Source organism: Callorhinus ursinus, unplaced genomic scaffold (genome assembly GCF_003265705.2).
Source record: "Callorhinus ursinus isolate GAN/ISIS: 27379988/994484 unplaced genomic scaffold, GSC_fseal_2.0 scaffold7, whole genome shotgun sequence".
NCBI lineage: Eukaryota > Metazoa > Chordata > Mammalia > Carnivora > Otariidae > Callorhinus > Callorhinus ursinus.
This window is the reverse complement of record NW_027397069.1, coordinates 70,949,723-70,977,687: the sequence shown is the minus strand read 5'-3', so window position 1 is coordinate 70,977,687 and position 27,965 is coordinate 70,949,723. Positions and strand designations below refer to the sequence as shown.

Below are 27,965 nucleotides of genomic sequence, written 5' to 3'. Positions count from 1 at the left end.
ACTTATAGCATCCTACTGTGTGCCAAATATTTGATGTGTATTTCCTTTAACACTTGAGTCACCCCAGAGAGGTGATAGGAAGCTGTGTGAAAATACTGAGTTGGCCAAGAATTACCAGCAAACAAATCTAGAAATGAGACTCAGAACCTTAGTCTGTTGGATTCTTAACTGTGACATCACATTATCTCAACTATTCCAACAAACCAGGATTAACTATAGGATAGCCTAAATTCGTTTTAAAAGCTACTTTGAAAAATACTGACTTAGAAAAGTATTTAATGATCGAAGCATTTTGTAACCAGTTAGATTAGATATGATATTTTTTTCTGAAAAAAATTTAAAGTTAGGTACACATGAATAAAATTAAAACTTTATCATTCCAAAGTTTTGTTAAGGTACAAATATTTTTAAGACTTTCTCTGAATTCACAGTGAGGAAATTTCCTCTTCTCCCCTGCACTTGCCCATTTGTTGATGCTAGAACCTTCCCAGTCATGGTTCTCAAATGTGAGTGTGTAAGGTACCCACGTCCACAGGCTGGGATGCAGACATTCTGCTTCAGCTCCCTGTGATGCTGCTGTAGTGGTCCCAGACCACACAGTGGGTGCTGCTGAAGTCCATGCTCTGTGTCATACTCACAGGCATGGATGTGGTCTTTTTTTTTGAATTTCGATGTTAGAGGTGGGTCCAACTACTAGGGTAGAGGTTCTCTAAGCAGAAGAGTGGCATCTCAGAAGAAACTTCTGTGGAGGAGGGTAGCTTTAATCAAGGATGTCAGATGACACATCGGCCCTGTGAGGACTTGCTTTCAGAAAAGAGGGCTCGGGTATTCTCAAATAGTACTCAGAGAGTGTTTAGGTTGCCTAAATGTGTCTGTTCGGGTTGGGGTAGTAAATGGGTAAGAAGGTGGAAGGGTGTCCTAGAGGCTTAAGAAACTGCTGTCAGTCTTCTTTCAGGAAGTTTGTTTTCCTGGCCCAGATCAGTAGGTGAGAAAGCAGCAGAGGAAGTAAGGTGAGCCTAGTGCATGGAATACCTTGGGATCCCAGTGTGGGCTCAGGAACAGCAGGACATGAGTGGATCCCTGTTTAAATAAGAGACTCACTTGTCTGTTCATTCATTTTGGTAGTTTATATCAGTCACCTTTGTAGGAACTAGGGAAAGAGATGAATAAAAAACACTCAAGGGATTTCTGCTAATCGGGGAAACATGAAAAATCACTAGGCGCCATTGTATACCTTTGCATCATAGGAATAGGTATGGTACCACTCCCTGAGAAAGTGATTTTGTTTTGTGTAGATAAAGGAGTCTTATCTCTTTGGTGGGTTTTAGGGCTAACATAATTGTTGCAATGTGGGCATTGTGGGCACCCACACTGGATGGTATTTGCACTGACCTAACATGTGGGCTGGTATAGAAAACCAGTGGACAGGGGACAAATCTCATTTGGAGAAGAGATCACTGGGAGACACACTCTATTTGCTGCTGAGATCCCCATTTTTGGAATCTTGAAATACTGAGCTCAGTTAATTTATATACACATACAAGATGTTCTCTTCAAAGCTGAACCCATGTGTGTGTGCTGGGTTTTTGACCGCTGATCACATGCTCTTCTCTAGCCTGTCCTCTCTTGACCTTTGAGTAGACATCTGAGCTTGGATCAGGATCCTCTAATGGGCATTTCCTGTCCCATGGACAATGGCAGGTGTTTTTGGAAGGAACCCCACTCTTAGAGAAGTTAGTGAGCTCCTTTTTTCTTTCTTTTCCTCCTCACCTTCTACTCTCCTGAGCCAAATTTCCTTTTATTCCAGTGGGAAGGCCATTGAGAGTAGGGGCAGATGCAGCCCTTATGAAAAGGAAGCCCTGACTTAGGTTATCATAAGCATCAATGAAAACATGAAGACTTTAAAGGCTATTTTAATCATCTGGACACTCACAGTTCATTAAGTGCATAATGTGGCCATGGATTGGAGAATTTATTTTCTAATTTTTTAGGAAAAGCCTACTTGCCTAAGTTCAACGTTTTTTAAAGCTATGTTCATTTGAAGCCTTCTGAAGTGTTCTTCATCTTGGCTACTGTGTGAATTATCCCATTGACATTTAACATCTAGCTCAACTATAAGTAATGAAGACCGTAGGCTCTAATATTTTTCTTTCAGAAAATGTGAGATTGGATTAAGTGTACCTAATGGATTTTTAAAACATTTTTAAATACAGAGCTTGTTAGATCACTTGGTTATTTTGCCAAAATATGGCTGAGGAAAGGGAAGAAACATTTCAGGATTTTAGCCTATGGATATCCCACATTCTTAATTGTCTTGGGACCATTGACTAAAATTAAAGCATTTGGACCAAGAAAACCTTTACTTTCCTCCCAAGAGAGTACTTCCATCTGCTACAGAATTTTTGTTTTTCCTGGGTCATCATTTTTGATTTTCTGGGTCCTTTAGGACTGTGTTTTAAGCTTTGTGTGGGCTGATAGCCAAGATGGAGTTTGCCTATTAAAGAATCAACCTATGGAAAATTTCAAGGAATGGTTCATGTGGTCCTTTGATTACATTGCTAACCCATGACTTCCTATTTGTGGGATAACTTCCCAAAGATTTACCAAGAGAGATCATACAACTTTTTTTTTTTTTTTGAATCCTTATGCCTGGAACTTTTGAGTTGAGTCTTCAAGAAGAAATTGTTTGTATATGTACATTGAAATACTTTATAGCTGTGATTTGGTGTGCCAATTTTGTACATTCCTAGTTTTCTATTTTTATATTTATCAAATAAAAAATACTCATTTCTAGATATATAAAGCATTTTGTGCAGATTAAAATCTGTTAAATGGAAGACAAATATTTTATGATTATGAGGTACCTAAAATAGGCAAATTCATAGAGAAAGAGCAGAATAGAGGTTATTAGAGGCTAGGGGACAGTGAGAACAGGGAGTTACTCTTTGATGGGTACAGAGTTTATTGGGAAGATGGAAGTTTTGGGTATAGATATATTGGTGGCTACACAGCAATGTGAATGTTTTTAATGCCCCTGAATCATGCACTTACAGATGGTTAAAATGAGTGTATGTATATTTTTCAACACATAAAAGCTTTACCTTCTAAAAAGATATGTATATATACATATATATGCGTACATACATGTATACAGTCTTCAACAATCAGTTCTTTGAAGTTATAAATATAAAGGCTTTTCTCAGAAGTTACAGAAAAAAAATTATTTTCCAACACGGAGCACTTGTTTAAAATAGATTATAGACATCCATAGGCTGCAAATGGAGTTTGTCTCCTTTCTCTAATTTATTGTAGAATGTCAGGTGAACTAGAGAACCAATGTTAGAATGGCTTTGTCTTAGGGATTTTCTTTTTATCTTTAGGAATGGTGTCTGGCCTACCACTCCAAGTGGAAACTTAATTAGAGAGTGTGTGCAACTCCTTTTTATAGCTCTCAGAAATATTTTACTATTTGCTATGAAATCAAAGATCCTCTTTCATGTTTCACTATGGGATGAGGTGATGTGCTGGACTTCATAGTTCACAGATGCAGGAGAAAGCAATCTTTTTTTTTCTTTCCACATACGACATTTTTAAATATGTGTTTCTATCTCATTGAATTGCCTGTGGAACTGGTTGTTGCTGAGCACCATTTACATCAGAGAGAGAGAACAATAATCCCAGGTCAATGAATTACCAATGTAAGGCCCTGAACGGAAGTCAGACTCGTCCTTGGCAGTCTTTCAATATTTCCTTCAACCCCTGACGCTGAGGCCAATACTGCCAAAGAGCAGGCCCAAGACCTAATTGTAAAATTGGCAGAACTTCTTAGAAGGGCAGAATTGGCAGCTTCACAAAATCATCTGCACCGAAGTCCAGTAGGAAGGAGACCCTGGGACTAGGGTTGGGGTCTCCTGGGTAGATGCACCTGAGAACCTGAGACCCCCAGATTCTTCTGGAACATGTGGGCCTGCAGAAGTGGTCTAAGGCCCTTCATAGAAGATGGTAGCTTCCCCGTGATCCCATGACCAGGTCTCAGCTAAAGCAGATGTCTTGCCAGAGACTGCGTATCTTCCTCAAGGTCTGTCCCCACCTCCCACCTTAGCCCCTAGATCAAGACTGGGGACCAATTTCAGCATGGCAGACAGGGCCAAAGATGGCCCTGCCAGTTTGGAAGAGGGATTATTCACTGAAGGGATGGCAGGGCCTGGTAATCCGCACCAGCAAGGACTGGGAGAGCGTGCCTGAGAGCGAGGCGTGACAGAAAGCAGCACAAGGGAGAGTGTGTTGGAACACAGGACTCTTCTGTTGTTGGCAGTCAACAGAATGCCTCTCTTGGAGGGCCAGTTCTCTTAAGCTGCTGTGATGACTCTCAGAAACTTGGAAGGAGTGGTGGCCTCTCCATAAAAAGCAATTTATTTTCACTGCAGAAAACTCTAATATAAAGAGAAATATTTTTTTAATCCCCTAAATTCCTTTTTGTCCTTTGCTGCAAATTACTGTTAACATTTCAATTTATTCCTTTCCATACATGGGAACACTCACATAAAAACACACTGCAGATAATGAGATTATACTGTATATAATTTTTTTTATCCTGCCTTCTCAAGAAATTAACATGTTGTAAGTATATCCCCTAAACGCTAATAACTAATATTCCTAGAGATGGTTATTTTTCACTTCAGCAAAAGATTCCATTACCTGATGTCACCGTGGTTGATTTCCAGCACCCTGTTGGATGAGATGCGGTTAGGTGGTTTGGGGACTTGGTTCCAGTAACAGTGCTTAGGTCAGGGGTGTGGAGCCTGACACAGTTTTGGCCAGTGATATATGAGGAGAGGTTTGCAGGTGGGGAAGGCAATCTGGAATCAAAGCCCAATCATCACAGTGCTTTTGGGTAAAATTTCTTAACATTTTTGTAGTATAGACCTTGGGGAACCGGTAAATCCCCTAACTTATTTGATTTCACTGAACTATAATTGTGCATGTCCTTTTCCTGAAGACTGATAAGAAGTAGCCATGTGAACAGTTATTTTCTTCCATACATCTGCTCTTAAGTCACATTAACAGGTAGGAGGAGAAACTATGAATGTTTTAAAATATCAGTCACTGTCCATTTGTGACTAAAAAGCCAAGACAAAAACTCTGCAAAAATTAGAAAACACAGAGTTGTTTCCTGAATGTGCAAATACAAATCTCTCTTGAATGCATAGCCAGCTGCCTATCAAACAGTGAAAAATTAAAGACCTTGGCACTAAAATAACCCAAGGACAAGGAGGCCTGGTGTCACCCCTGGCTTTGAACATCCTCCTGAAAGCGCTAGCCCAAGTGGGCAAGTAAGAACTCAAGTGTATATGTTAGAAAAGAAAAGGAAAACGTCATCATCTGTGGATGATACAATAATTGGCTGCCTTAAAACCCAGGAGAGTCCACTGAAACTTGAGGAGCCAGCAAGAGGTTAATTACAATTGGACATGAAATTCATTGATCAAATTCAGTGTTTTTACTTACATCTGAATGGACACTTGTGAAATATAATAGAAATAAGATTCTATTCATGATATAGAAAGCAGTAGATAAAATGCCCAGTGCAGTGCCTCACATATGGTAGACATGTAGATATTTTTTGAATGAATAAAAAATTAGTTAAGAAGAAAATATGCCAGGACATATATTTAGAAGTTTTAAAAGCCTTTAATAAATAGGAAGGCATTCTGTATTCTTAGATGGGTAAACAGTATTAAGATGTCCTAGTCTAATCCCAATGAAAACTATAAGGAGTGTGTGTGTAGGATGGGAGAAATATATTAAATAGATATCCAGGATTGTTCTTTTTTTTGTTTTTAAGTAATAGGCATGGGATGCACTGCCTTACAGGTTTTAAGCAATTATTATTTTTTGAAATATTTTATTTATTTGAGAGAGAGAGAGTGAGAGAGAGCATGAGCGGGGGAGGGGGGAGGGACAGAGAAAGAGGGAGAAGTAGACTCCCCACTAAGCAGGGAGCCCAACATGGGGCTTGATCCCAGGATCCCGGGACCATGACTTGAGCCGAAGGCAGACACCCAACTGACTGAGCCACCCAGGCACCCCCATTTTAAGCAATTATTAAGTTAAAGAACAGACATGGTGTAGAGTAAGTGCCAGGACAATGGAAGAGAAAGAACAAGGCTCACCTGTTTGGTGAGTCCATTCTCAGTGTTTGGATCCAACATAGATTTGAGTGCCTTCTATCTGTGGGGCCCAGGGTTACACTGTTGAGGAAGGCAGATGACCTGCTAGCGCTCCTAGATCTCATGGACATGGGGGGAAGCATGTGAACAGCAGGAGTGTTTGAAGTGTTGGAACAAGGGGGGCAGGCACTGGGGGAGCCCTGGGAAGGGCGCATGCCTCTTTGTTCTCACCTGACCTCAGGGTTCGCCCGTCAAGAATGATGTTCCAAGACTGGGTGATAGTGGATTTCGCAGGTGGAGCAACTGTTTAATTACATCCTGGAGGATGAGTGATAATTGGCTGCAGGTGGGTGGAGGGTGGTGATGAGCCTTAGGACAGGTGGAGCCTTGTCTGAGGGACTACAGACTGGAGCAGTGGGTGGAGCATGCAAGAGGGAAGAGGCAGGAAGGGCCGACACTGGATGGTGAGCAGCTGCCAGATCCCCGGGGACACGGAGTCCCTGCAGGATCTCGACTTCATTCTAAACGGGGTGGGAAGCCAGTACAGGGTTCTGAGCAGAGGATGTCTGAATCTAACTACATACAGTGTTTTACCAGATGATCTTGCCCATATGTCTGTAGCCCACAGCTCCGTGCATACAGGAGTTCCTCACCCTCCTGGCCGTGTGCCACACCGTGGTCCCCGAGAAGGATGGAGATAACATCATCTACCAGGCCTCTTCCCCAGGTGAGGGCTCCGGGCTGGGAGTGCCCCGCTGTCCCCTTCTCTGGAGACTCGGGTGTTTGCAGTTACTTGTGGGTGGTGTGGTGGGGCGCCGTGCCCCACAAAGACCCCACTCTTTGCCTCTGACCTCATGCGGTTTACAGGTTATGGTGACAAGTGATAAAGCTGCAGAAAGGTGGTGCTGAGTCCTCCTGACTCTGTAACACTGTGACAGCAGGGCGAGACCCTAGGCCGTCTTACATCTCCTAGCAGAAGACCCTGTACTAGACAAAACTCGCAGGGGAGGGAGGACTGGCTTCTTTGTTCATAGATTTTCCAACTGCTGATGGAACTAAGCTGGGTACTAACTCTTGAACCCACTTCCTGGAGCTCTGAATCCCACCATACTAGAACTGAAACTCTGCCTCCCTCAGAGAAGATGTTTAGTCAGAAAGTCATGGGAATGTTACTTAGGTTCCTTAGGAGGCACTTGATCCCCACCGAGAATAGTAGGCATGCTGTCACTCCTGTCTTCCCACCTAACAGAAGTGTTGCCCTCAGGACCCTGGTGCTGGGAGTGAGCGAGTGCCTCCTAAACCCCGAGTCCTTACCACTGTGCACAGAGGCCAGTCCTCTCCAATGGCTGTGGGCTTGGTTAGTTTGAAAAATAACACATGCTCAACAGAATTCTACCATTAGCTGGGATGAGTCAGTGCCTCCTCAACTCTATTCACAGATGAAGCTGCATTGGTGAAGGGAGCGAGGAAGCTGGGCTTTGTCTTCACGGCCAGAACGCCATACTCGGTCATCATAGAAGCAGTAAGTGACAAGCCTGGACACCTCTTCACCTTGTACATCACCTACTTTTTTGAAGACTCTATGTTTGAAATAGCATGTCTGATGGAAACATGATAGCTACATTTCTGTTTTTTTTTTTTTCCTGTGAGAAACTAGATCCGTTGCGAAGCTGCGGGTATCACGTGATTCTCTCGGCTTATTCATGTTTGTGTTGCAGGCATTTTTCTCTCTTGGAGATGCTTCTCCACAATTGTTTCATACACTAGTGCGATTTGTAGTACAGCAGCTAGCAAGCCTGCTCTTTGTTCTGCAACAGTCAGGGGAATAACCACATGGCCCACTCGTCTTGAGGGCAGGATCTTTGGCTCTGTCTTTGCAGCCTTGGCACCTGGAGAATTTGCACCCCTCGCTGCACTGGCTTCAGTCTCCCCGGCTGGGGGAGAAGTGAGTTGACACCGAAGATCTTTGTCATCTGTAGGAGTTTTTCTTTTCCCTAAGGTCAAGGGGGTTTATTTATTTTATGATTGATTTTTGAGTTACCCTGCTCAGGAAGCCTGAGAGAGAAATTCGGTGATAGGAAAAAATGTAAATCAAGAATAACATCCAATAAGGACCCTTGAGGTGGGCAACAGGGTAAATTGTTGGTTAGGACTGGCCAGGCACTGGTGTGTTTAATGCTGACCCTCTAGGGCTGCAGGAGGGGTTGACGAGGGCTTGGAAGCAGTTACTGCCTTCTTTCTCCCCTGCCTTCCTCCACCCCTCAATTTGGGGAGGTTTCATGGATTGTAACAGCTTTTGCCTTCATTCATCCTTGTATCTCTAGGCCTTGTTAGTGCATTTGAAATTCACTTCTAATTTATCTAATAAGTTGTTATTCCTGACTTGGCAGTACTCCATTTTTCTTGTACTTATATGCAAAACCTAGAAAATATCAGACCTTCTACAGTGCACTCATTTCTTGGCACTTTCAGGTTCTTGTCTTCTGGAGTACAGAGATCAAATCATAATTATTTTTTACTTTAAAGTAGAACAAAGTAACTGAGTATCGAATTTCCTTCATAGAAGCTTCTCATAAATGAAGTCTTTACCCCCTTCAGTTTGATGAGACTTGTAACGTTTGCTGTGGAGTTTTCTGTCGTATGGGTGCTGCTGTTTTATCTGCGTTGCAGTGATGGGGACTGGGAGCGGGTGTAGACTGATGGGACACAAGTGGGAGAGATGAGGATAGCCGGGCTGCTTCTCCTTTGCTCACAGTACCGGACAAATATGGAGAGCTAGAGAGAGAGCCGACTGGCGTTGTCATCATGGTGGTAGATGCTGTAGATTGGCACCTCTTCATCTTTTTATTAACCTCTCTACTTTTGAGAGTAAATGAGACTACCTGACTAGTTAAGTTTCATAATAATAACTTTAAAATCCTATTTAACCGTAAATACCAGAGTATCCTCAAACCACACGTTCTCGAGTTGGTTACTGGCTATTTACATGAAGTGGCCCTACGGTCATCTTAACGGCCGAGTCTGTGGGCTGCACATGGTTGCACGGCGGTTGATGGGATAGCAAAGGGGTGGACTCCTGGCAGTCACAGCGCTCGTGCCAATTTGTGGGGTACCAGTGGGCACATTTCTGAATGGACATCTGACCAAGTTGGGACAAGCTGAGGAGAAGGAGCTGGTAGTTGCAGAAGGAGGGGAATAAAGGTCGGTGAAGGCTGGATGAGGTAGGTCCCTGATTGTATTTCAGGATGAGAAGAGAAGGGGTGGGGACTTGTGGACAGGGCAGTAATGATGGGTTGGCGCCACTGTGTCAGTTGTGCACTTGGTAATTTGCATGTTGCTTCATTCATTACTTCTCTCAAACCTTGGGGACAGGTGCTACCACCATTCCTAAGGAAGCCACACACTTAGTGGCAGGCATAGGATTCAAATTCACAAGGAACTCCAAAGCCCACATTCTTTCCACTGTGATGTATTGGGGAAATAGCAGGTTTGATCAAGGAGTTTGAAAATGGTACACACATAGTCTAGAATCTTCTGGAAAAAATTGAGAATATTGAGGTTCCAACTTTGAAGAACCTGAAGAAAAATAACATTTGATTAATTGCCCTAAAATCTTATGCAGATCCATAATCCTTATTTCTAAATCCCAAATCCAAAATTCAAGAAGCTTTGAATTCTAAAAGTTTTCCCCAATATTTGGGGACTTAGGCATTTGGCAGCAAAATGTAACCAGAACTGACATGCAGTGGTTTGTGGTCTTAAAGAATCTCAGTGTGAATAGTCCTACATTTTGCTGTAGAAAATTGATGAGTTGGATTATAGGGTGTTGCCCCAGACCCCCCTGGGGCTAATTATGGCACATAATTGTATGTGTGCATTTTTATAAAATGTGTAAAATTCTGAATTCTGAAGTATGACCTGCCCCAAGGTTTCAGGCGGGCCTGTGTAGCTTGTGTCCTGTGTTCTCCAGTCTTGGAAGGGACTGTCAGCCCGTTAGGACAGCCTGGAGAAGAAGGAGAAGCTTCTACCAGAAGGGGGAGCTATGACCCCACAGGACTGGCTTGTGGGAAACCCGTAGCTGTTGAAAAGACCTTTGCAGGGTGATAGAAAGAATGAGGTGGTGAGGAGGAAGAGTGGGAGAGGGAATGTAGGTGTACGTATGTGTATGTGTTATAGAGAGAGGGAGAGAGGGACATAGTGTGTGTGTATTACATACAGAGAGAGAAAATGCTGGAGGGATGGGGAGATGTGTGTACAGAGAGGTTTATGTTTGGGGAGACTGTTTTGAGATTTTAATACTTTGCACCTTATGTAAGAGCCTGCTTTTCTTCCTTTAGATGGGACAGGAACAGACATTTGGAATCCTTAACGTCCTGGAATTTTCTAGGTATGTTTCTCTTTCATGCACTTGAAATAAAATACTTCCATATATATTTAACAACGTCATCCCAGTATTTGCAGGATTGTATAATATGGTTAAATGCAGTACCTAAGTATTAAGTTTAGTAAATATATCTCCACAAGCCCTCTCCTCTCTGGAATTTGTGACTTTCATTAAAGAAAGTGAAGTAGGCCATTTTTCTTTTTTTCCGAATGAAACCTTATGCTCCCATATCCTCCTCTTTCTTTAGATTTCCAGACCTGCTGTTCTGGCATCAGCAGCTGCAGACATGTCTGCATAGTTTGGAGTATGTGATGAGGGCCCTATTTCTGTTGGTTTTTCCCACGTCCCATGAGGTTGAGCCTCAGGCTCCATCCTGAGTGCTCTCTTGCCAGGCCTGGGAAACTGATGAGCAGAGGCCGACAAGATCAGTCCATCCCGTCAGAGGCTTTGTCTGAGTTGGGCAGTTCTGCTGTATATATTCCAGCTCATTCTTCCCCAGCTTGGTTTATTTAATTTAAGAGCCAGGAATATTTGTTGGATCATTTGCTTCCCTTGTCATTAAAAAAAATCTTAATGTTTTGTTTCCTTCCTTCTTAACATTGAACTTGATGTCAATACTAGAGCAAGGTTCTGTTGCTACCTCAAAAGCATGTTTTCCCATAGTAAAATTGTTTTTTTTTAAATAACCTTTGTTAAATGATTCACACATTTTCTCTGTCTGCTTTATAAGCTATTTGAAAAAGATCAATTTTTAACCCTCTTGTGGAAAATGCTTTCCAGCCCTAGTCTTTGGTTTTAGGACTGCAAACTTGAACTTTGGTGGGTCAAGAGCCCTTGGGGATGGGCATTCAGAGGGAAAGAATGATGGTTGATAACAGTAGTGGTTTATATAGGGGAGTAGGGGCCAGAGTCCCCGTGTGTGGAGATAAGGAACACACTAAACATTGCTCTGGACTTTTGTGCACCATCTCTTGTGGATGTCCTAGAAACTGTGCTGTTATGTGGCTGTGGTGACTGGGACCAGCAGTTATTACAGGGACAAGAAGGAGGAAAGGGAATTTGGTTGAAACAGGTGAATATGGATAGAGACCCAAGGATGAATTAAAAACTTCTGGGAGAATACGAGCGAGTAAAAAGGTTGTTTGTAGCCATAGCTGTGGTTCTATTTCATTTTAGTTGACTCCTCTTTTTCCAGATGCCATAAATCCTGACAACACTCCTTCGCAGGACTTGGTGGCAGCCCTGCTTTATACATTTAGAAACTGAGATGCTGGGTAAACAACTTTGCTGAGAGTCCCTGGCTACTAGGTAGCTGAGAGAGAATTCAAATCCAGGTCAGACCCAGTGCTGTGGGTTAGGATGTGGGAATTTACACAAAGCTGGAGACAGAATATCCCTCAGTCTTAGGAACTAAGAGTCCATTGGGAATCCACTTACAGGGGTGGGTGGTCGGGGACCCACTGTGATTGGGATGTGTTTCAGGAGGATGAAATGTCTGCAAAAGGCATGGAACAGAAGGTGTAGAGAAGCAGCGTGGTGTGTCTTCTGGTGTGTGGGAGGCCTGCAGGTGAGAGAGATGAGGGGGGTGAGGCCGGGCTGTGGAGGTGAGTGGACGTCAGCAAGAACTGGAATCTGTAGATAGTGGGGAGCCATTGAAGGCTCCATGAGTGAGCGTGGGTCATGATGAAAGAAGAGTGCAGAAGTGTCCATGTTGGAGTGGGGAGGGCGGTAATAAGGCACACCTCAGTGCTGAATCAGGAGTGTTCTATGAATTTCTATTTTTTTTCTACTTCAGTTAACAGAAGACACAACAAGGGGCTTTTGGACTAACTGGATTTATATTGAATCTTCCACTCTGCTGCTTACTGGGCAGATGACTAATATTCTGAGCTTTAAAATAGCACTTTTACAGAATATTTTCAGAAGTAAATTAAATGTGCATAATAGGTGGTCAAATTTTCCATTTCTGTTCTCCTGCTGTAGTTGTACTAGTGAGTTTCCATGGCAGGGAAAAATAGATTTATGTCCATTATATATAAATAAAAAGAGTAGTGGATATACAATTAAAGTCCAACTCTGAAGGAAAAAATAAGGAAAATGGAGCTTTGCCATTTTTAGGGCTCTCAGATCATCTTTTGATTTGTTAGGTGCTTAACCATAGGGCATGGGTCCTATCATACAGACCAATGATGACTTTTTCTTTCTTCCTTACCCCTACAGTGACAGAAAAAGAATGTCTGTAATTGTTCGAACTCCTTCAGGCCAACTTCGGCTCTACTGTAAGGGGGCTGTAAGTACCGGCGAAGTGTCTTGTATAGTAAGGCGCCCTTGGTGGCTACCCTGAGTTTGCCCAAGGTTGAAGGGCTCTTTCAGACTGGCCATAAAATTGACTTGCTAGTAACAGCCCACTGAAGATAGTGGTGGTTCAGGCCAGTGTGGCAATAATGGCCCATGAAAAGCTTGCTTTTAGCCAATAGTTTCAGAAACAGCAGTTCTCTGTGTCGTGCAAAGTCTTTGCAGCTTGACTTCTGATTCTCATTTCACCACCAGTGGGTTCTGACTTTGGGAAGATAGAATAATTCATATTGACTTGTGATCATCTTTTAAGTACTCTGAGATTGTGTGTGTGTGTGTGTGTGTGTGTATGTGTTCGCTAGCAGCTATTCTTAGTTGTTGCGGTTGGTTTGTCGTCACAGAGAGCTTTTCTGAGTTGTGTTCCTCAGTGTTTCTTAGTGGAACTGGGTTCAGTGCCTAGTGGGCTGTGCACTCCCTGTCTAGGAGCTCCTGCAGGGTCAGGAAAGAAGAGGGTATTTGAGTAATTTAGGATGTGCCTGTTACTCTTTCTACTTCTGCACAGAGGTGTTATAAATGTGGGCATGTATTTTGCAAATTTGGGTAAATGTCGGTACCATTGTGTCCCTGATAATTCTCTTGACACTTACCATTCTCCCCAAAAAGTGTTTGTTTGGACACATCTATACCCGATTTGTTTTCCAAAGCTCATGACTGAATCTGGCCAAGACTGTATTTCTTCTTGCCCACTCAAGTATTCTCATGCACGCTGGATAAGCATTAAAGCAGAGCTAGGTTTAGAATGCTGACTGGAAGGTTTACTGAAGGGATTGCCAGTCACAGTGTTTCTCTACTTTATAGGATAATGTCATTTTTGAGAGACTCTCAAAAGATTCAAAATATATGGAGGAAACACTGTGCCACCTGGAATATTTTGCCACAGAAGGTAAGTGAAATTTGGAAATGTTTTTAACCATCGAAGTTGTACTTTCATGTGTTTGTGGCTGATGCTTGGGGGGAGCAATCGTGTTCTGAATGGACATGTGTGTTTTGTGAGGTCCTTGGCTTGCTTCACAAGATACACTTTTCTAGTGCCACCCCCAGCCCCCTCCCTCCGCGTTCTGTGCCTATGGCAGTGACAAGATGTGCGCCAGAGTCCACACTCAGCTACCTGTCCGGGGCTCTGCTGACTCTTCACCAGGAGTAGGGAAGGAATAGTCAGGCCAGTTCACAACATGTAGAATCATTTTGTAGTTATTATTGCTCTTCTCAGAAAATTCATGAGGTTATTTCCCTGTCTTCCTTTTGTTATCCTTATGACACTGGCTTATCCATCACTTGAGGAAACAATAATTCATTGAGCCCATAGAGGCTAGGAAAGGAGTTCTCTGAAAGGCTTCAAATAGCACTGATGTCAGGGTTTCCAGCAAGGGAATGTGATGGAAGCTGGAGCCGGCTGAAGTGCTGACTGCCGCGTTTTCACCTTCGTTCATTCCTACGGCCACGTGCGCACGTGTGTGTGTGCATGTGTGTGTTCGCGCACACGTGTGTCTGCCAGAAAGCCTGGCTCTTCCACATGATGGCACGTTGGGCTTTTATTGCTGTCTTGAAATGTACCCAGCGCCTCCATTTGCTGATGCCTGCCCACTGCACATGCGCATAAGGAGCATGCCCAGCTCCTGCACTTCTCTGCCGTGGGGAGTTCGCTCTGCAGCTTCCATGTACTCTCAAATTTATACATGAGGTGCCTTACAGCAAAATGCACTAGAGTTGTTCTTCAGTTCCCTTTTTAGATGTGTGAAAGTTGAATTAGAGTGACCTAAAAAGCTGATGGTTTCTTTAATTTTTTTGAGCATGCTGGTTTAAAATGGAGCCCCATGATGTCACCTAGGAGGGAGGGTATCCTGCTTGCTCCCATCACTGGATACACTGTGGCTGTTTTGCAGGCTTGAGGACTCTCTGTGTGGCTTACGCCGACCTCTCTGAGCATGAGTATGAGGAGTGGCTGAAAGTCTATCAAGAAGCCAGCACCATACTGAAAGACAGAGCTCAACGGTTGGAAGAGTGCTATGAGATCATAGAGAAGGTGATTACACGTGAGACAGTTGTTGCATGCCCACTGAGGGGCTCCACCGAGTATTGAACAAAGTCTCCGGACAGGAATCGTTTCACTATATAGCCATGTTCCCTTTTCCTGTACATATCTTAACCATTAGCTTTTAACGAGGTCTTTCTTTGCTTTAAGAAACACTTAGTTTTTATGGGCTACCTGAAACGTTGAACCACGTTTAGCTAAGCGTTAATGGTATCTTAAGAAGTATCAGGTCCAAAACAGTGTCAGTGACTCTTGGGGTTTACCTAAGATTAGGCTTAATGAGATTGCTCACCCTGTTGAGTTATAGGAGCATTCCGAGTACGTGGGCTGGTTGGACATTATTCATTCTAAGCATTTTCACACTTATTGTAATAATAGCTACCTTTGCCATTGCTACTCCATATTGCCTCCTTTGGCTTTTGTTGTTGATGCTGGTCTTTGCAGTGTATCCAAAAGCATTAGGTAGATTTCTAGGTATTGGATTCCCTCAATCTGGCAGCTAGATTTCACTTTTTTCTGTTTCATGTCAGCATCCATTGGCCCATTCATTTAACAGTTTCTGGAACTCTGAAGTCCTTAGCTTTTCTCATTCTTTGTGTTTTTTAAAATTACTCTTGGCTTTTTTAATTCTCCGTTTTTGTTTGAGTTTTATATTTACTTGTTTGTCACTTTAGTGGAATTTGGTAGGAGTAGAACAGAATTCAAGTGTTCATTTGCTCTGCTTTACTGGAAATAAGCAAAATTACTTTTAGAATCAGAAAATGATTACATAGGTGATGGGCCCATGTGGCACCAAGCAGGGGTAGTTCTCTTTTCCCACAGTCGGGTAATCAAGTTACGGTGCCCTACCATGGAGGGATTCAGGGGAGGTAGGTGCTGTGTGCTGGGGCTCTGGAATCTGCCAGGCCAGCAGGCAAGGTACGGGCTGCTGATGGGTCTTTATCTCCCCATGCATCCACACCCATCCTCACTGTGAACTGGGCTCTGTGGGCCTGGAATAAGTTTAACAGAGGCAACATTTGATAATCCTTAATCTTAAGATACTTTGATATTTTCTTCTCTGGCTGTTGAAATGTTAGCATCAGTCTTGCATCGTCAAGAATCAGGTTTTCTCCTGTGTTAACCATAATATAATATGTACGTTATTCATCAGAGGAGTGAGAGAAGGCTCACCTCCTGTGAATATCTACAGGATAACTTGCCCATATGCTTTACTGCTAGGTGATTTCTATTCTAACACGCCCATGGTCCAAGAAATAAATGATGGATGCTGGGTTGCCTATGTGTTTCAAGTGGTTCTAACATTGCAGATAGTTTCGAAATGCCCCACGTCAAGGTATCATTAATTATCTGCAAATGAAGGTTTAATGTGAAGGAAATAGGAGAACTCTCAGAACATTTTGACTGCTTTTTGGGGTCAGTTTTGTCATTGATGCTGCTCTTAAGTATGTACCAATCTATAATCGAAGTTCTTTTTCAATCTAGAATTTACTGTTACTTGGAGCCACGGCCATAGAAGATCGCCTTCAGGCAGGTGTTCCAGAAACCATAGCAACTCTATTGAAGGCAGAAATTAAAATCTGGGTGTTGACAGGAGATAAACAAGAAACTGCAATTAATATAGGTAACTAATTTTAAAATTTCCCGATGTTGGTTTTGTATTGTTTTTAAAGTATCTTGTAGACGTGCCCAAGGCTTCCTCAAATGCATTGACAGATGATGTTTTAAGGCCAAGAAAAGTTTACCTAAATTAAATGAAGATGCTTTTATGAGCTTTATCTGCCTATAATAAACATTAAAACTATTATATCTCCCTGAATTGTATTAAACACACTTATATAGGATACAGAATTCAAGATTTGACAACTTTTTCGTACTGCTTCCTTCACAAAATTGTAGTCTGAGGCTAAGATCATCTTTTTGCTAAGTTTAATATGCATTATAACTTTATTTTATTTTTTTAAAGATTTTATTTATTTATTTGACAGAGAGAGTGAGAGAGCACAAGCAGGGGGAGCAGTAGAGGGAGAGGGAGAAGCAGGCTTCCCACTGAGCAGGGAGCCTGATGCGGGGCTCGATCCCGGGGTCCTGGGATCATGACCTGAGCTGAAGGCAGACACTTAACCATCTGAGCTACCCAGGCACCCCTAATATGCATTATAATTTTAAATAGTTATAACCACTTGAATGATTTTACCAACTGATGGGTCTTCTAAGAGTGTTGTCTCTTTCTTTCCCTTCACTGTCTGGGTTGGTAACCTCTTTGCTTGCTAAATATCATGGAAATGAAAATTGAAGAAAGGGAATTTTAAGTCCAGATAACTTACATTAATGTTAAAGGGGAACATTTTGAGTTTGAAAGGAGTTGAAATGGCTAATTTTAAAAGATCTAATTTTGGTTACTGAAGTTACTTTCAAGTTACCTGGTGCTCTTAGCACCATTATGGCATAAGAAGCCCTGGTGCATATGTGATCAGATGAGTGTGTAAGGACTGCATGACTTACAATGTATTTATGGAAGTAGACCATGTCACAGCTCCCTTTAGGAAGAACACTCTAGAACCTCCAAATTTAAGTGACTGTTGCCCTATTTGGAGCAGTCTCCTTGGAATATTATCAGTTGAATCCAGAGGTGCCCCTTTCCTTAAGCCTTCTCTTTCAAAACAACTCTCTCCGATAACCCCAGTAATAGACAAATACCTCCTCTCTGAAGTGAATGTTGTTTTTGGTTTAATAGACAAGAGTCATTTAATCATTTCTTAGCAAGGTTGTAGCTAGTCACATGCAATTTGGACTCCCACACAAATGAAATCAAAGTCACAGGTGAGTGACATGTGATTCATAAACAGTCTTGGAAGCTTCAGGTACAGACTTTGTGGATTTGTGTTGTCTTTCAAATGCATGTTTCTGGACAAAAGTCAGATGACGTTTCTGTGTGGATCCCTCACTACTACTAGAAAATAAAAACCCAGAGTGTGTAGCCCTTTGGTGATGTCAGCAATATTTTGTAAAATGAAGGTAAACACTTGCTTTTGGTATACTGTCCCTCTCTCTATGTATATATGTTGTCCCTTCAGGTATGATTTCTCATATAAATCTGGGCTAAAACACCTGCTTCTGATATGTGGCCTGTGGTTCATGTAGGGCTACTGCCCTGAAATGCTGGCAATTTAGGGAACGCTTTCTGCTCTCTTGGAGCAGTATCAAAGAAGGGAGTAACCCCTCGAGTTAAAATTGCACGATAATGATAAGATCTGGAAAACAGAGCTTGAGTGTTCCTGCTGGACTATTGACCTTTCTATGCTCCTAGCCCCAGACACCTTCCTTAAGTGCTTTCTTGTGTTTGCTGTAAGAAGTGAGTGTGACTTTGCTGGCACTGTGCTAGCTGGAAGAAGGCCACTGTCCCTCTCATGGCCTCTCCACCAGATCACCCTGCCCTTGGGCAGCACACTCATCCCTTTTCCGGCTTGTTCCTTTCGTCATACCTGAGCGTATCAGGGTCTGGAGGAGTTTGGAATAAACGCAAATGAAAGCAAAGGCTTGAAAATCAACCCAGAAAACACAAATGGGTTATAATTCATAAAGGAAAGCTTGACTTGAATGCTGCGAGTCTTCTCTGAGCCTTACAGTATAATTGATGCTCGTCCGAAGAGTTTGTAAAAATAATGGTTATATTACTTTGTGCTTTTTTTCAAAGAGAGTATAGCAACATTTGTAGTTTTGGTACCAGAAGCATTCATAGCCATTAGATATTTTAAAATTGATCTTTCTTAGCAACTACTCTGCAAGACCGCAATGAGTTGATGCTTCCTGCTTATATAAAAGCTGATGACTGGCGAAATCTTGTCTTCTGAAGCCTTTTTTCTACTCCCATTTTTTTTCTAGTGTATCAGAATTCAAACATATCTTTGGTGTTATTCAGTATGCACCCAACAGCCAGGGAACTGATATTCTTTGAAAGAGCTCTGTCTGAATTACTTTTTCACTTTGCATTCAAAACTTACTGTTAATCCTGGGCAGTGTCAAGGGATTAAATGTCATTTTCTGATTTAGGATATCTGTCAAGCCTGCAAATGATGCAGAAGGCTCAGGAAAGTGTAGATGTCCAGACATTGTATCAGACTTGTCCATGCCAGACCACAGGTGACAGCTATATGCAGCATGAGGTCGTGCCCCAGATGCAGTATGGATTGTATGACTGTTTACCCATCCTGTGTTCCTCATCCTCCTGGTAATGTGAGCCATCATTGATCTGTCTTCCATTATACTGGATATTCTGTACATGGTAGTGTATTCTGTGTACATTTTCGGGCACTCAGAAGATATTTGGGAGGAAGAGCAAGTGTCTAGCAATTCTACTTCTCTGTGAAGGAAGGACAAGAGAGCAAACAAATGGAATACCTGCTGAGTGCCTTCTAAATTCTGTCTTCAGTCTTTACATACGAACAGTCTTACCACTCAAGGGGGGAAAGTCAGTATTTATAAAGGTTATGTTCTGTTTCATGACCACTCTGGTGTGAGGTCCCAGGGCTCTTCACTTCTGGTGTGGGGCTCCCTTTAACCAGATTCACATAGCTTTCATAAAACTGTTCTCTGAAATTGGAAGACTGGGGGACAATGGTCCTGTGTTTCAGCCATTCCAGGATGCACCTTGTTGTCCCATGTCAATGTCCCTGAAATTGGGATGTCTCATAACTGTTGACTCTTACCATTTAATCACATCGTCTTAGTGGTACTTATGGTAACAGTTCACCTTTAGAGGCAACAGTTGGTATGTTTGGGGTTGGTGGCTCTCCTCAGCATTGGGTTTATCTATCATAGTTTAAGAAGTGTTTGTAAGGGACGCCTGGGTGGCTCAGCCGGTTAAGCATCTGCCTTTGGCTCAGGTCAATGATCCCAGGGTCCTGGGGTCAAGTCCCACATCGGGCTCCCTGCTCAGCAGAGAGTCTGCTTCTCCCTCTGCTTGCCGCACCTCTGCTTGTGTTGTCTCTGACAAATAAATAAATGAAATCTTAAAAAAAAAGAAGCATTTGTGGGTGCCTGGGTGGCTCAGATGGTTAAGCATCTGCCTTCGGCTCAGGTCATGATCCCAGGACTCTGGGATCGAGTCCCGCATCGGGCTCCCTGCTCTTTGGGAGGCTGCTTCTCCCTCTGCTTCTCTCTCTCTCTCTCCCTCTGTCTCTCATGAATAAATAAATAAAATCTTTAAAAAAAAAAAAAAGAAGCATTTGTAAAATGTAACTTTTAGTTCATACCTTAAAGTTCCAGGGTATTTGTGTCTCTTAGGAGCCAATGAGTACTATATAGACAGTCTTCTTGCCTGTGGGTTTTAGGTAGTTTGGAACTGGCCTAATGCCAGAATCCTACTGTGCTGGGCTTGAATTTATGCTAACTAGCTGTGTTTCAAGGAGTTGGCAGTTTTCTTTCTCAGCTTAAAGATTTGGCATCCGTTAGTCTGAAGTGAAATTTCAGTTATAGCCTTTGTGAATCGTGTCATTTCCTTATTACCACTGGGTAAGACATCTATTAAATGGATAGACAACATATATGAAGGCTACAGAATCTGTAATTGTTTTTTTCTAATGGATGCAGGATGAGTGAGAACAAAATCCATTTTAAAGTCATTAAGTGAGGGCGCCTGGGTGGCTCAGTTGGTTGGGTGACTGCCTTCGGCTCAGGTCATGATCCTGGAGTCCTGGGATCGAGTCCTGCATTGGGCTCCCTGCTCAGCAGGGAGTCTGCTTCTCCCTCTGACCCTCCCCCCTCTCATGTGCTCGCTCTCTCTCTCATTCTTGCTCTCTCAAATAAATAAATAAAATCTTTAAAAAAATAGTCATTAAGTGGGCAATAGCTTTCATTAAACCATTTCTAAGTTGTTGTGACTCATCATTTAATACTTTTAAACCACTTCTTACAGTTTTAGAAGTTTAATTTTTAAAAGTGAGTGAATATGGTGCCTGATCCTCCTATTATTGCCTATAATTTGCCTTGCCTGTCGAAAGGAAGACCAGTTTCTGTTTTCAGTGAAGCTGGGACATTGGTGGTGGTCTCAATCTGAGTGTTGTTTTTCAGAAGAAAGCCAGACATGTTATTTTTTGATTACCTGCAACTAGCATTGTTGCCAGATGCTCTACTCTAGGCTGGGGGAACTTAACATCCCCTAATTGGAGCATGAGTTAATTCTGAGACAAAGCCGAGAGTAACAGATAAGAAAGTACTAATTGTGCAGGATAGATATTAAGTATGACTGGTGTTAATAATAGTTACTGAGTGAATGTTAGCTAGAATATGCCAAATACTGTGCTGAATCCTGTCAGTTTTATATTTGATTCCTTGCAGATAGCCATCATCCCTTTTTTAAAGATAGAACTGAGGCACAGAAATACCAAGCAACTCAGCCTAGGTCACAGAGACTGTGAAGGTGCCGAAAATCTGAGCATGTACCTGTGACAGTTGATATTCACTTCCTAGAAAAGACCGGGGAAGCTTCATGGATGACATAGGTTTAAAACTTGAGCCTTTAAGAATTTGTTAAAAAAAAAAAAAAAGCATTAAGGACGGCATGTGATGTATGAGCACTGGGTGTTATATGCAACTAATGAATTATTTAACTCTACATCTGAAGTTGATGATGTACTGTATGTTGGCTAATTGAATATAAAACAAATTCTGCACATAGAATGGATCAGGACAGCCCAGTTTGGGGGAGGGGAGGGGTTCGTAAGGCAAGGCTGAGGCCATGTGCTTTTACATGCGATGGAGCCTTCCTGAGAAGGAACTGGAGGGAAAGGTGCCCAGGTGTGTGTTTCTGTGGATGAGTCCTTAGCTTCCTGTTCTCTGGATGATGAAGGACTTTGACCCCATCTGGAATAGACTAAGAATACCATCTTTCATTATCCATTCCTGATGTCTGGCAGTGTGTTTCATACATTCATACTCAAATATTGATCAGACTCTCTCTGAAAAATATTTAGGACCAACAAACTTACTGAGGGTTTGGAAACATGCTGAATCCTAGTGTTGGGTAGCTTTATTAATCTGATCTTAAGATACGTGGTTAGTAAGGATAAACTGTCTCTAACCCTTGCAGAAATGTCTCCAAAGAAATCTGGATTTGGGTATCTTTGACAATGTGAGTTTATCTCAAAAGAGAGAGAGAATGATTGCAAGATCTGAGAGATTTGGTTTGGTGATACTTTCTAGCATGGATAATTATTTTCTTAAAATGAAGTCCTGCTCTAAGTACCATAGAGTCTGTAATATTTTGATTTCTTTGAATGTTGATTATATTCAGGTAGTAGAAAGACTAAACATTTTTGTAGTGTGCTGTTAATCTCAGATGTAAAAAGTGAAATCCCAGAGGTTCTCTTCTCGGTGATTTTATGGGCGTTTTGTTAGATTGCAAGATTAAAAAACTAAACCTCAATTTTCAACCATGGATTGACATTTCATACCTGGCTCTTCTCCAAGAGTTGATCTCATTTTATCCACAAACATTAGAAATCAAGCACACCAAACTGGGGTTGACATAATTTAATTTGCTGCATTTGCTAAGTCACAAGTAACTTGTGTTAAACTATAGTGCAGGCGTTCTGTGTGATAATTCTCTAAGCAGAACCTCACTTCATTTTCCAAATTAAAACAAACAAACAACAAAAGCTATTTCCAGAAACCTTTAGTTTTGTATATTGAAATTCATGGAAGCGTCCATGGTTTTATTTCTTGCCCTGTCCCTGCAATGGCTAAAAAATACTTAAGAGTTTTTCCATAATATCTTTGTGTAGATTTAGTTGTCAAGCAGCATTTTGCTTAAACTGAAAAATATAAAATAAAGCAGCAAGCTAAGGCTTAAAAATTATAGCTTGCTTCTGCAGCTGTTGTTCAAATCAAAAACTACCAGCAAATCCTTTTGCATTAGTTATACTAAATTTGTAACAGTCTATGTTGCATGAAGTTGCTGGAAGCCTCTGGGGATATAAAGAAAGAGCAAGCCTCCCATAGTGGGAAATAATTAAAATTGCAACATCCCCTTTTGTAAATGAAAATAAAGTGTAGACCTCGCTTCTGGACCTGATCTAAGAATTTATAAGAAAGAAGAATACATTTGTAAAATTTTAATGGGAAACCAAAACTTCAATTATGTCAATCCTATCAGACAGAACTTTGAATGGCATTCTGGGAAAGTCTTATTTTTACTCATCACTATTGTTAAAATACAGACTTGAACAAATTTGAAAATGTATAGAAAATTGTTTCATGTTTCCTCCTTTTGTTTTTTGTCTTAGAGGTTAAACAGGTATTTGCCCGTGTAGTATTATGATTTTAAATTATTCAGTTTGTTCTCGTTTTTAAAATAATACGTAGTAGTTTTAGCAAGTAAAATAATCTCATTCCCTTGAGGTAACTATTGTTAACTGTCTGGACTATATCTTTATGGTATTGCTTTAAAAAATATTTGGGGGGGCGGAGCAAGATGGCGGAGGAGTAGGAGACCTAGATTTCGTCTGGTCTCAGGAATTCAGCTAAATAGGGATCAAACCATTCTGAACACCTACGAACTCAACAGGAGATCGAACAGGAGAGTAGCAACAACTATCTGAACAGAGAAATGACCACTTACTGGGAGGTAGGACATGCGGAGAAGTGAACCCGAGGCAATATTCGGGAGGATAGACGGCGGGGGAGGGGGCCTCCGATGGCCACTTCTGGCAAGTGATAGAGCCGCGGAGCACAAAATCGGACCTTTTAGAAGTCGGCTCCGCCGAGGGACGTCGCTGCAGTGGCTAAGCAGGGGGTGGAACCCTCGCAGGACAGTGTGGTCTCAGGACCCTTGGGGTCACAGAAAGACCAGGGGAGCCTGAGTGCGCCAGAGCTCCCAGGTATCGGAGCGGGGAAGCCGGCTGCAGAGACAGAGCTGAGGCGCGGGCTCTCAGCTCGGGGTTGCCATGAACTGTGATCCGCGGCCCAGTCGGGCCACTGCTCCTCCAGCAGGGACCCAACAAGCGGCAGATCCGGGGAGACTCCCCTTCCTTCCCGGGGAGAAGCGGTACGGGAACGCACCGCAGGGATCTGCTGGGTTTGGAGACCCCACAGGGGGTTGGGTGCCAGAGATAGAAAAGCTCGGTCACAGGCCGGGTGAGCACGGAGTGCGGCCGGAGACCGGGGACAAGGGAGTGACTGCTTTTCTCTGGGGGCGCACTGAGGAGCGGGGCCCTGAGTTCTCAGCTCCTCCGGGTGGAGATTGGGAGGCCACCATTTTTGCCCTGGTCCTCCAAGGCTGTACAGAGAGCTTGCAGGGAACAAAAGCTCCTGAGATCAAACCCGAGCAACTTGCTTAGCCCGGACCGACAAGGACGGGGCAATTCAGCCTCCGGCCAAGACATTTGGAAACCGCAGCAACAGGCCCCTCCCCCAGAAGATCAGCACGAACAGCCAGCAAGCCAAAACCAAGTTTACCGATCAAGGAGAATGGGAGAACTCCAGCGCTAGGGGAATACTGCACATAGAATTCATGGCTTTTTTTTTTTTACCATGATTCATTAGTTCATCAAAGTTAATTTTTGTTAACTGTTTTGTTTTTCTTTTTCCCTTTTTCAACCAACATCTTATCAATCTCTTTTTAAAAAAAAATTTTTTTTATTTTTCATTTTTAGAGTCATATTTTATCCCTTCATAGTAGTTACCCTTATTTTTGGCATATATATATAAATTGTTCTCTCTTTAAAATTTTGAGATACAGTTTCTTCTAACAGATAAAAATATACCCTAAATCACTAGTGTATGGCTCTGTTCTAGTCTCCTGCCTGATCACATTCTCTCCCTTTTTTCTTTTTTTTTAAATCTTCTTTCTTTTTTCAAACAACTTCTTATCAAGTCCTTTTATAAAATCTTTTATAATTTTCATCTTTACAGTCATCTTCTATCCCTTCATTGTATCAACCCTTATTTTGTAAATATATGTCTTTCTTCCTTTAAAATTTTAGGAGGCACTTTTTTCTAACAGACCAAAATACGCCCAAAATCTAGTGTGTGGCACTGATCTATGCACTAGCCTGATCATATTTGATCACATTCTGCTTTTTTTGTATTCTGTTTTTGTTTTTATCTTTTTTTTTCTTTTTTTTTTCTCTTTCTTTTTTCTTTCTTTCCCTTTCTTTTCCCCTGGTTTTAGGTCTTTTCTGATTTCTATACAGTATATTTGCTGGGGACGTTGTAAACCTGTTAGCATTTTGTTCTCTCATTCATCTATTCTCCTCTGGACAAAATGACAAGACGAAAAAAATCACCTTAGCAAAAAGAACAAGAGGTAGTACTGTCAGCCAGGGACCTACTCAATACGGACATTAGTACGATGTCGGACCTAGAGTTCAGAATCATGACTTTAAAGATACTAGCTGGGCTTGAAAAAAGCGTGGAAGTTATTAGAGAAACCCTTTCTGGAGAAATAAAAGAACTAAAATCTAACCAAGTCGAAATCAAAAAGGCTATTGATGAGGTGCAATCAAAAATGGGGGCACTAACTGCTAGGATAAATGAGGCAGAAGAGAGAATCAGTGATATAGAAGACCAAATGATGGAAAATAAAGAGGCTGAGAAAAAGAGGGAGAAACAACTACAGGATCACGAGGGCAGAATTCGAGAGATAAGTGATACGATAAGACGAAACAACATTAGAATAATTGGGATCCCAGAAGAAGAAGAAAGAGAGAGAGGGACAGAAGGTATATTGGAGCAAATAATAGCAGAGAACTTCCCTAATGTGAGGAAAGAAACAGGCATCAAAATCCAGGAGGCACAGGGAACCCCTCTCAAAATCAATAAAAATAGGTCAACACCCCGACATCTAATAGTAAAACTTACGAGTCTCAGAGACAAAGAGAAAATCCTGAAAGCAGCTCGGGAGAAGAGATATGTAACCTACAATGGTAAAAATATTAGATTGGCAACAGACCTATCCACAGAGACCTGGCAGGCCAGAAAGGACTGGCAAGATATCTTCAGAGCACTAAACGAGAAAAATATGCAGCCAAGAATACTATATCCAGCTAGGCTGTCATTGAAAATAGAAGGAGAGATAAAAAGCTTCCAGAACAAACAAAAACTAAAGGAATTTGCAAACACGAAACCAGCCCTCCAAGAAATATTGAAAGGGGTCCTCTAAGCAAAGAGAGAGCCTAAAAGCAGCAAAGATCAGAAAGGAACACAGACAACATACAGTAACAGTCACCTTACAGGCAATACAATCGCACTAAATTCATACCTTTCAATAGTTACCCTGAATGTAAATGGGCTCAATGCCCCAATCAAAAGACACAGGCTATCAGATTGGATTAAAAAACAAGACCCATCAATATGCTGTCTGCAAGAGACTCATTTTAGACCCAAGACACCCCCAGATTGAAAGTGAAGGGGTGGAAAACCATTTACCATGCTAATGGACACCAAAAGAAAGCTGGGGTGGCAATCCTTATATCAGACAAACTAGATTTTAAAACAAAGACTGTAATAAGAGTTGAGGAAGGACACTATATCCTACTTAAAGGGTCTGTCCAACAAGAAGATCTAACAATTGTAAATATCTATGCCCCGAACATGGGAGCAACCAATTATATAAGGCAATTAATAACAAAAGCGAAGAAAAACATTGACAACAATACAATAATAGTGGGGGACTTTAACACCCCCCCTGACTGAAATGGACAGATCATCTAAGCAAAAGATCAACAAGGAAATAAAGACTTTAAATGACACACTGGACCAAATGGACTTCACAGACATATTCAGAACATTCCATCCCAAAGCAACAGAATACACATTCTTCTCTAGTGCCCATGGAACATTCTCCAGAACTGATCACATCCTAGGTCACAAATCAGGTACCAAAAGATTGGGATCATTCCCTGCATATTTTCAGACCACAATGCTTTGAAACTAGAACTCAATCTCAAGAGGAAAGTCGGAAAGAACTCAAATACATGGAGGCTAAAGAGCATCCTACTAAAGAATGAATGGGTCAACCAGGAAATTAAAGAAGAATTAAAAAAATTCATGGAAACCAATGAAAATGAAAACACAACTGTCCAAAATCTTTGGGATACGGCAAAGGCAGTCCTGAGAGGAAAGTATATAGCAATACAAGCCTTTCTTAAGAAACAAGAAAGGTCTCAAATACACAACCTAACCCTACACCTAAAGGAGCTGGAGAAAGAACAGCAAATAAAGCCTAAACCCAGCAGGAGAAGAGAAATAATAAAGATCAGAGCAGAAATCAATGAAATAGAAACCAAAAGAACAGTAGAACCGATCAACGAAACTAGGAACTGGTTCTTTGAAAGAATTAACAAGATTGATAAACCCCTGGCCAGACTGATCAAAAAGAAAAGAGAAATGACCCAAATCAACAAACTCATGAATGAAAGAGGAGAGATCACAACCAACACCAAAGAAATACAAACAATTATAAGAACATATTATGAGCAACTCTATGCCAGCAAATTAGATAACCTGGAAGAAATGGGTGCATTCCTAGAGATGTATGAACTACCAAAACTGAACCAGGAAGAAATGGAAAACCTGAACAGACCTATAACCACGAAGGAAATTGAAGCAGTCATCAAAAATCTCCCAAGAAACAAAAGCCCAGGGCCAGATGGCTTCCCAGGGGAATTCTATCAGACATTTAAAGAAGAATTAATACCTAGTCTCCTGAAACTGTTCCAAAAAATAGAAATAGAAGGAAAACTTCCAAACTCATTTTATGAGGCCACCATTACCTTGATCCCAAAACCAGACAAAGACCCCATCAAAAAGGAGAATTACAGACCAATATCCTTGATGAACATGGATGCAAAAATTCTCACCAAAATACTAGCCAATAGGATCCAACAGTACATTAAAAGGATTATTCACCACGACCAAGTGGGATTTATCCCTGGGCTGCAAGGCTGGTTCAACATCTGCAAATCAATCAACGTGATACAATCCATTAACAAAAGAAAGAACAAGAATCATATGATCCTGTCAA

At 41.8% G+C, this 27,965-nt stretch overlaps 1 protein-coding gene across 4 annotated transcripts in view; it reads left to right on the top strand.

The window, feature by feature from the left end:
• Positions 1-27,965, top strand: part of ATP8A2 (ATPase phospholipid transporting 8A2) — a 493,533-nt gene that overhangs the window by 80,964 nt on the left and 384,604 nt on the right. For all 4 annotated transcript variants that reach the window (XM_025874698.2, XM_073894767.1, XM_073894766.1 and 1 more), the window contains 7 exons: positions 6,792-6,897; positions 7,610-7,692; positions 10,508-10,557; positions 12,775-12,844; positions 13,708-13,792; positions 14,793-14,932; positions 16,427-16,565. In XM_025874698.2, coding sequence (XP_025730483.1) covers positions 6,792-6,897; positions 7,610-7,692; positions 10,508-10,557; positions 12,775-12,844; positions 13,708-13,792; positions 14,793-14,932; positions 16,427-16,565 — 673 coding nt within the window. The remainder of the gene's footprint in view (positions 1-6,791; positions 6,898-7,609; positions 7,693-10,507; positions 10,558-12,774; positions 12,845-13,707; positions 13,793-14,792; positions 14,933-16,426; positions 16,566-27,965) is intronic.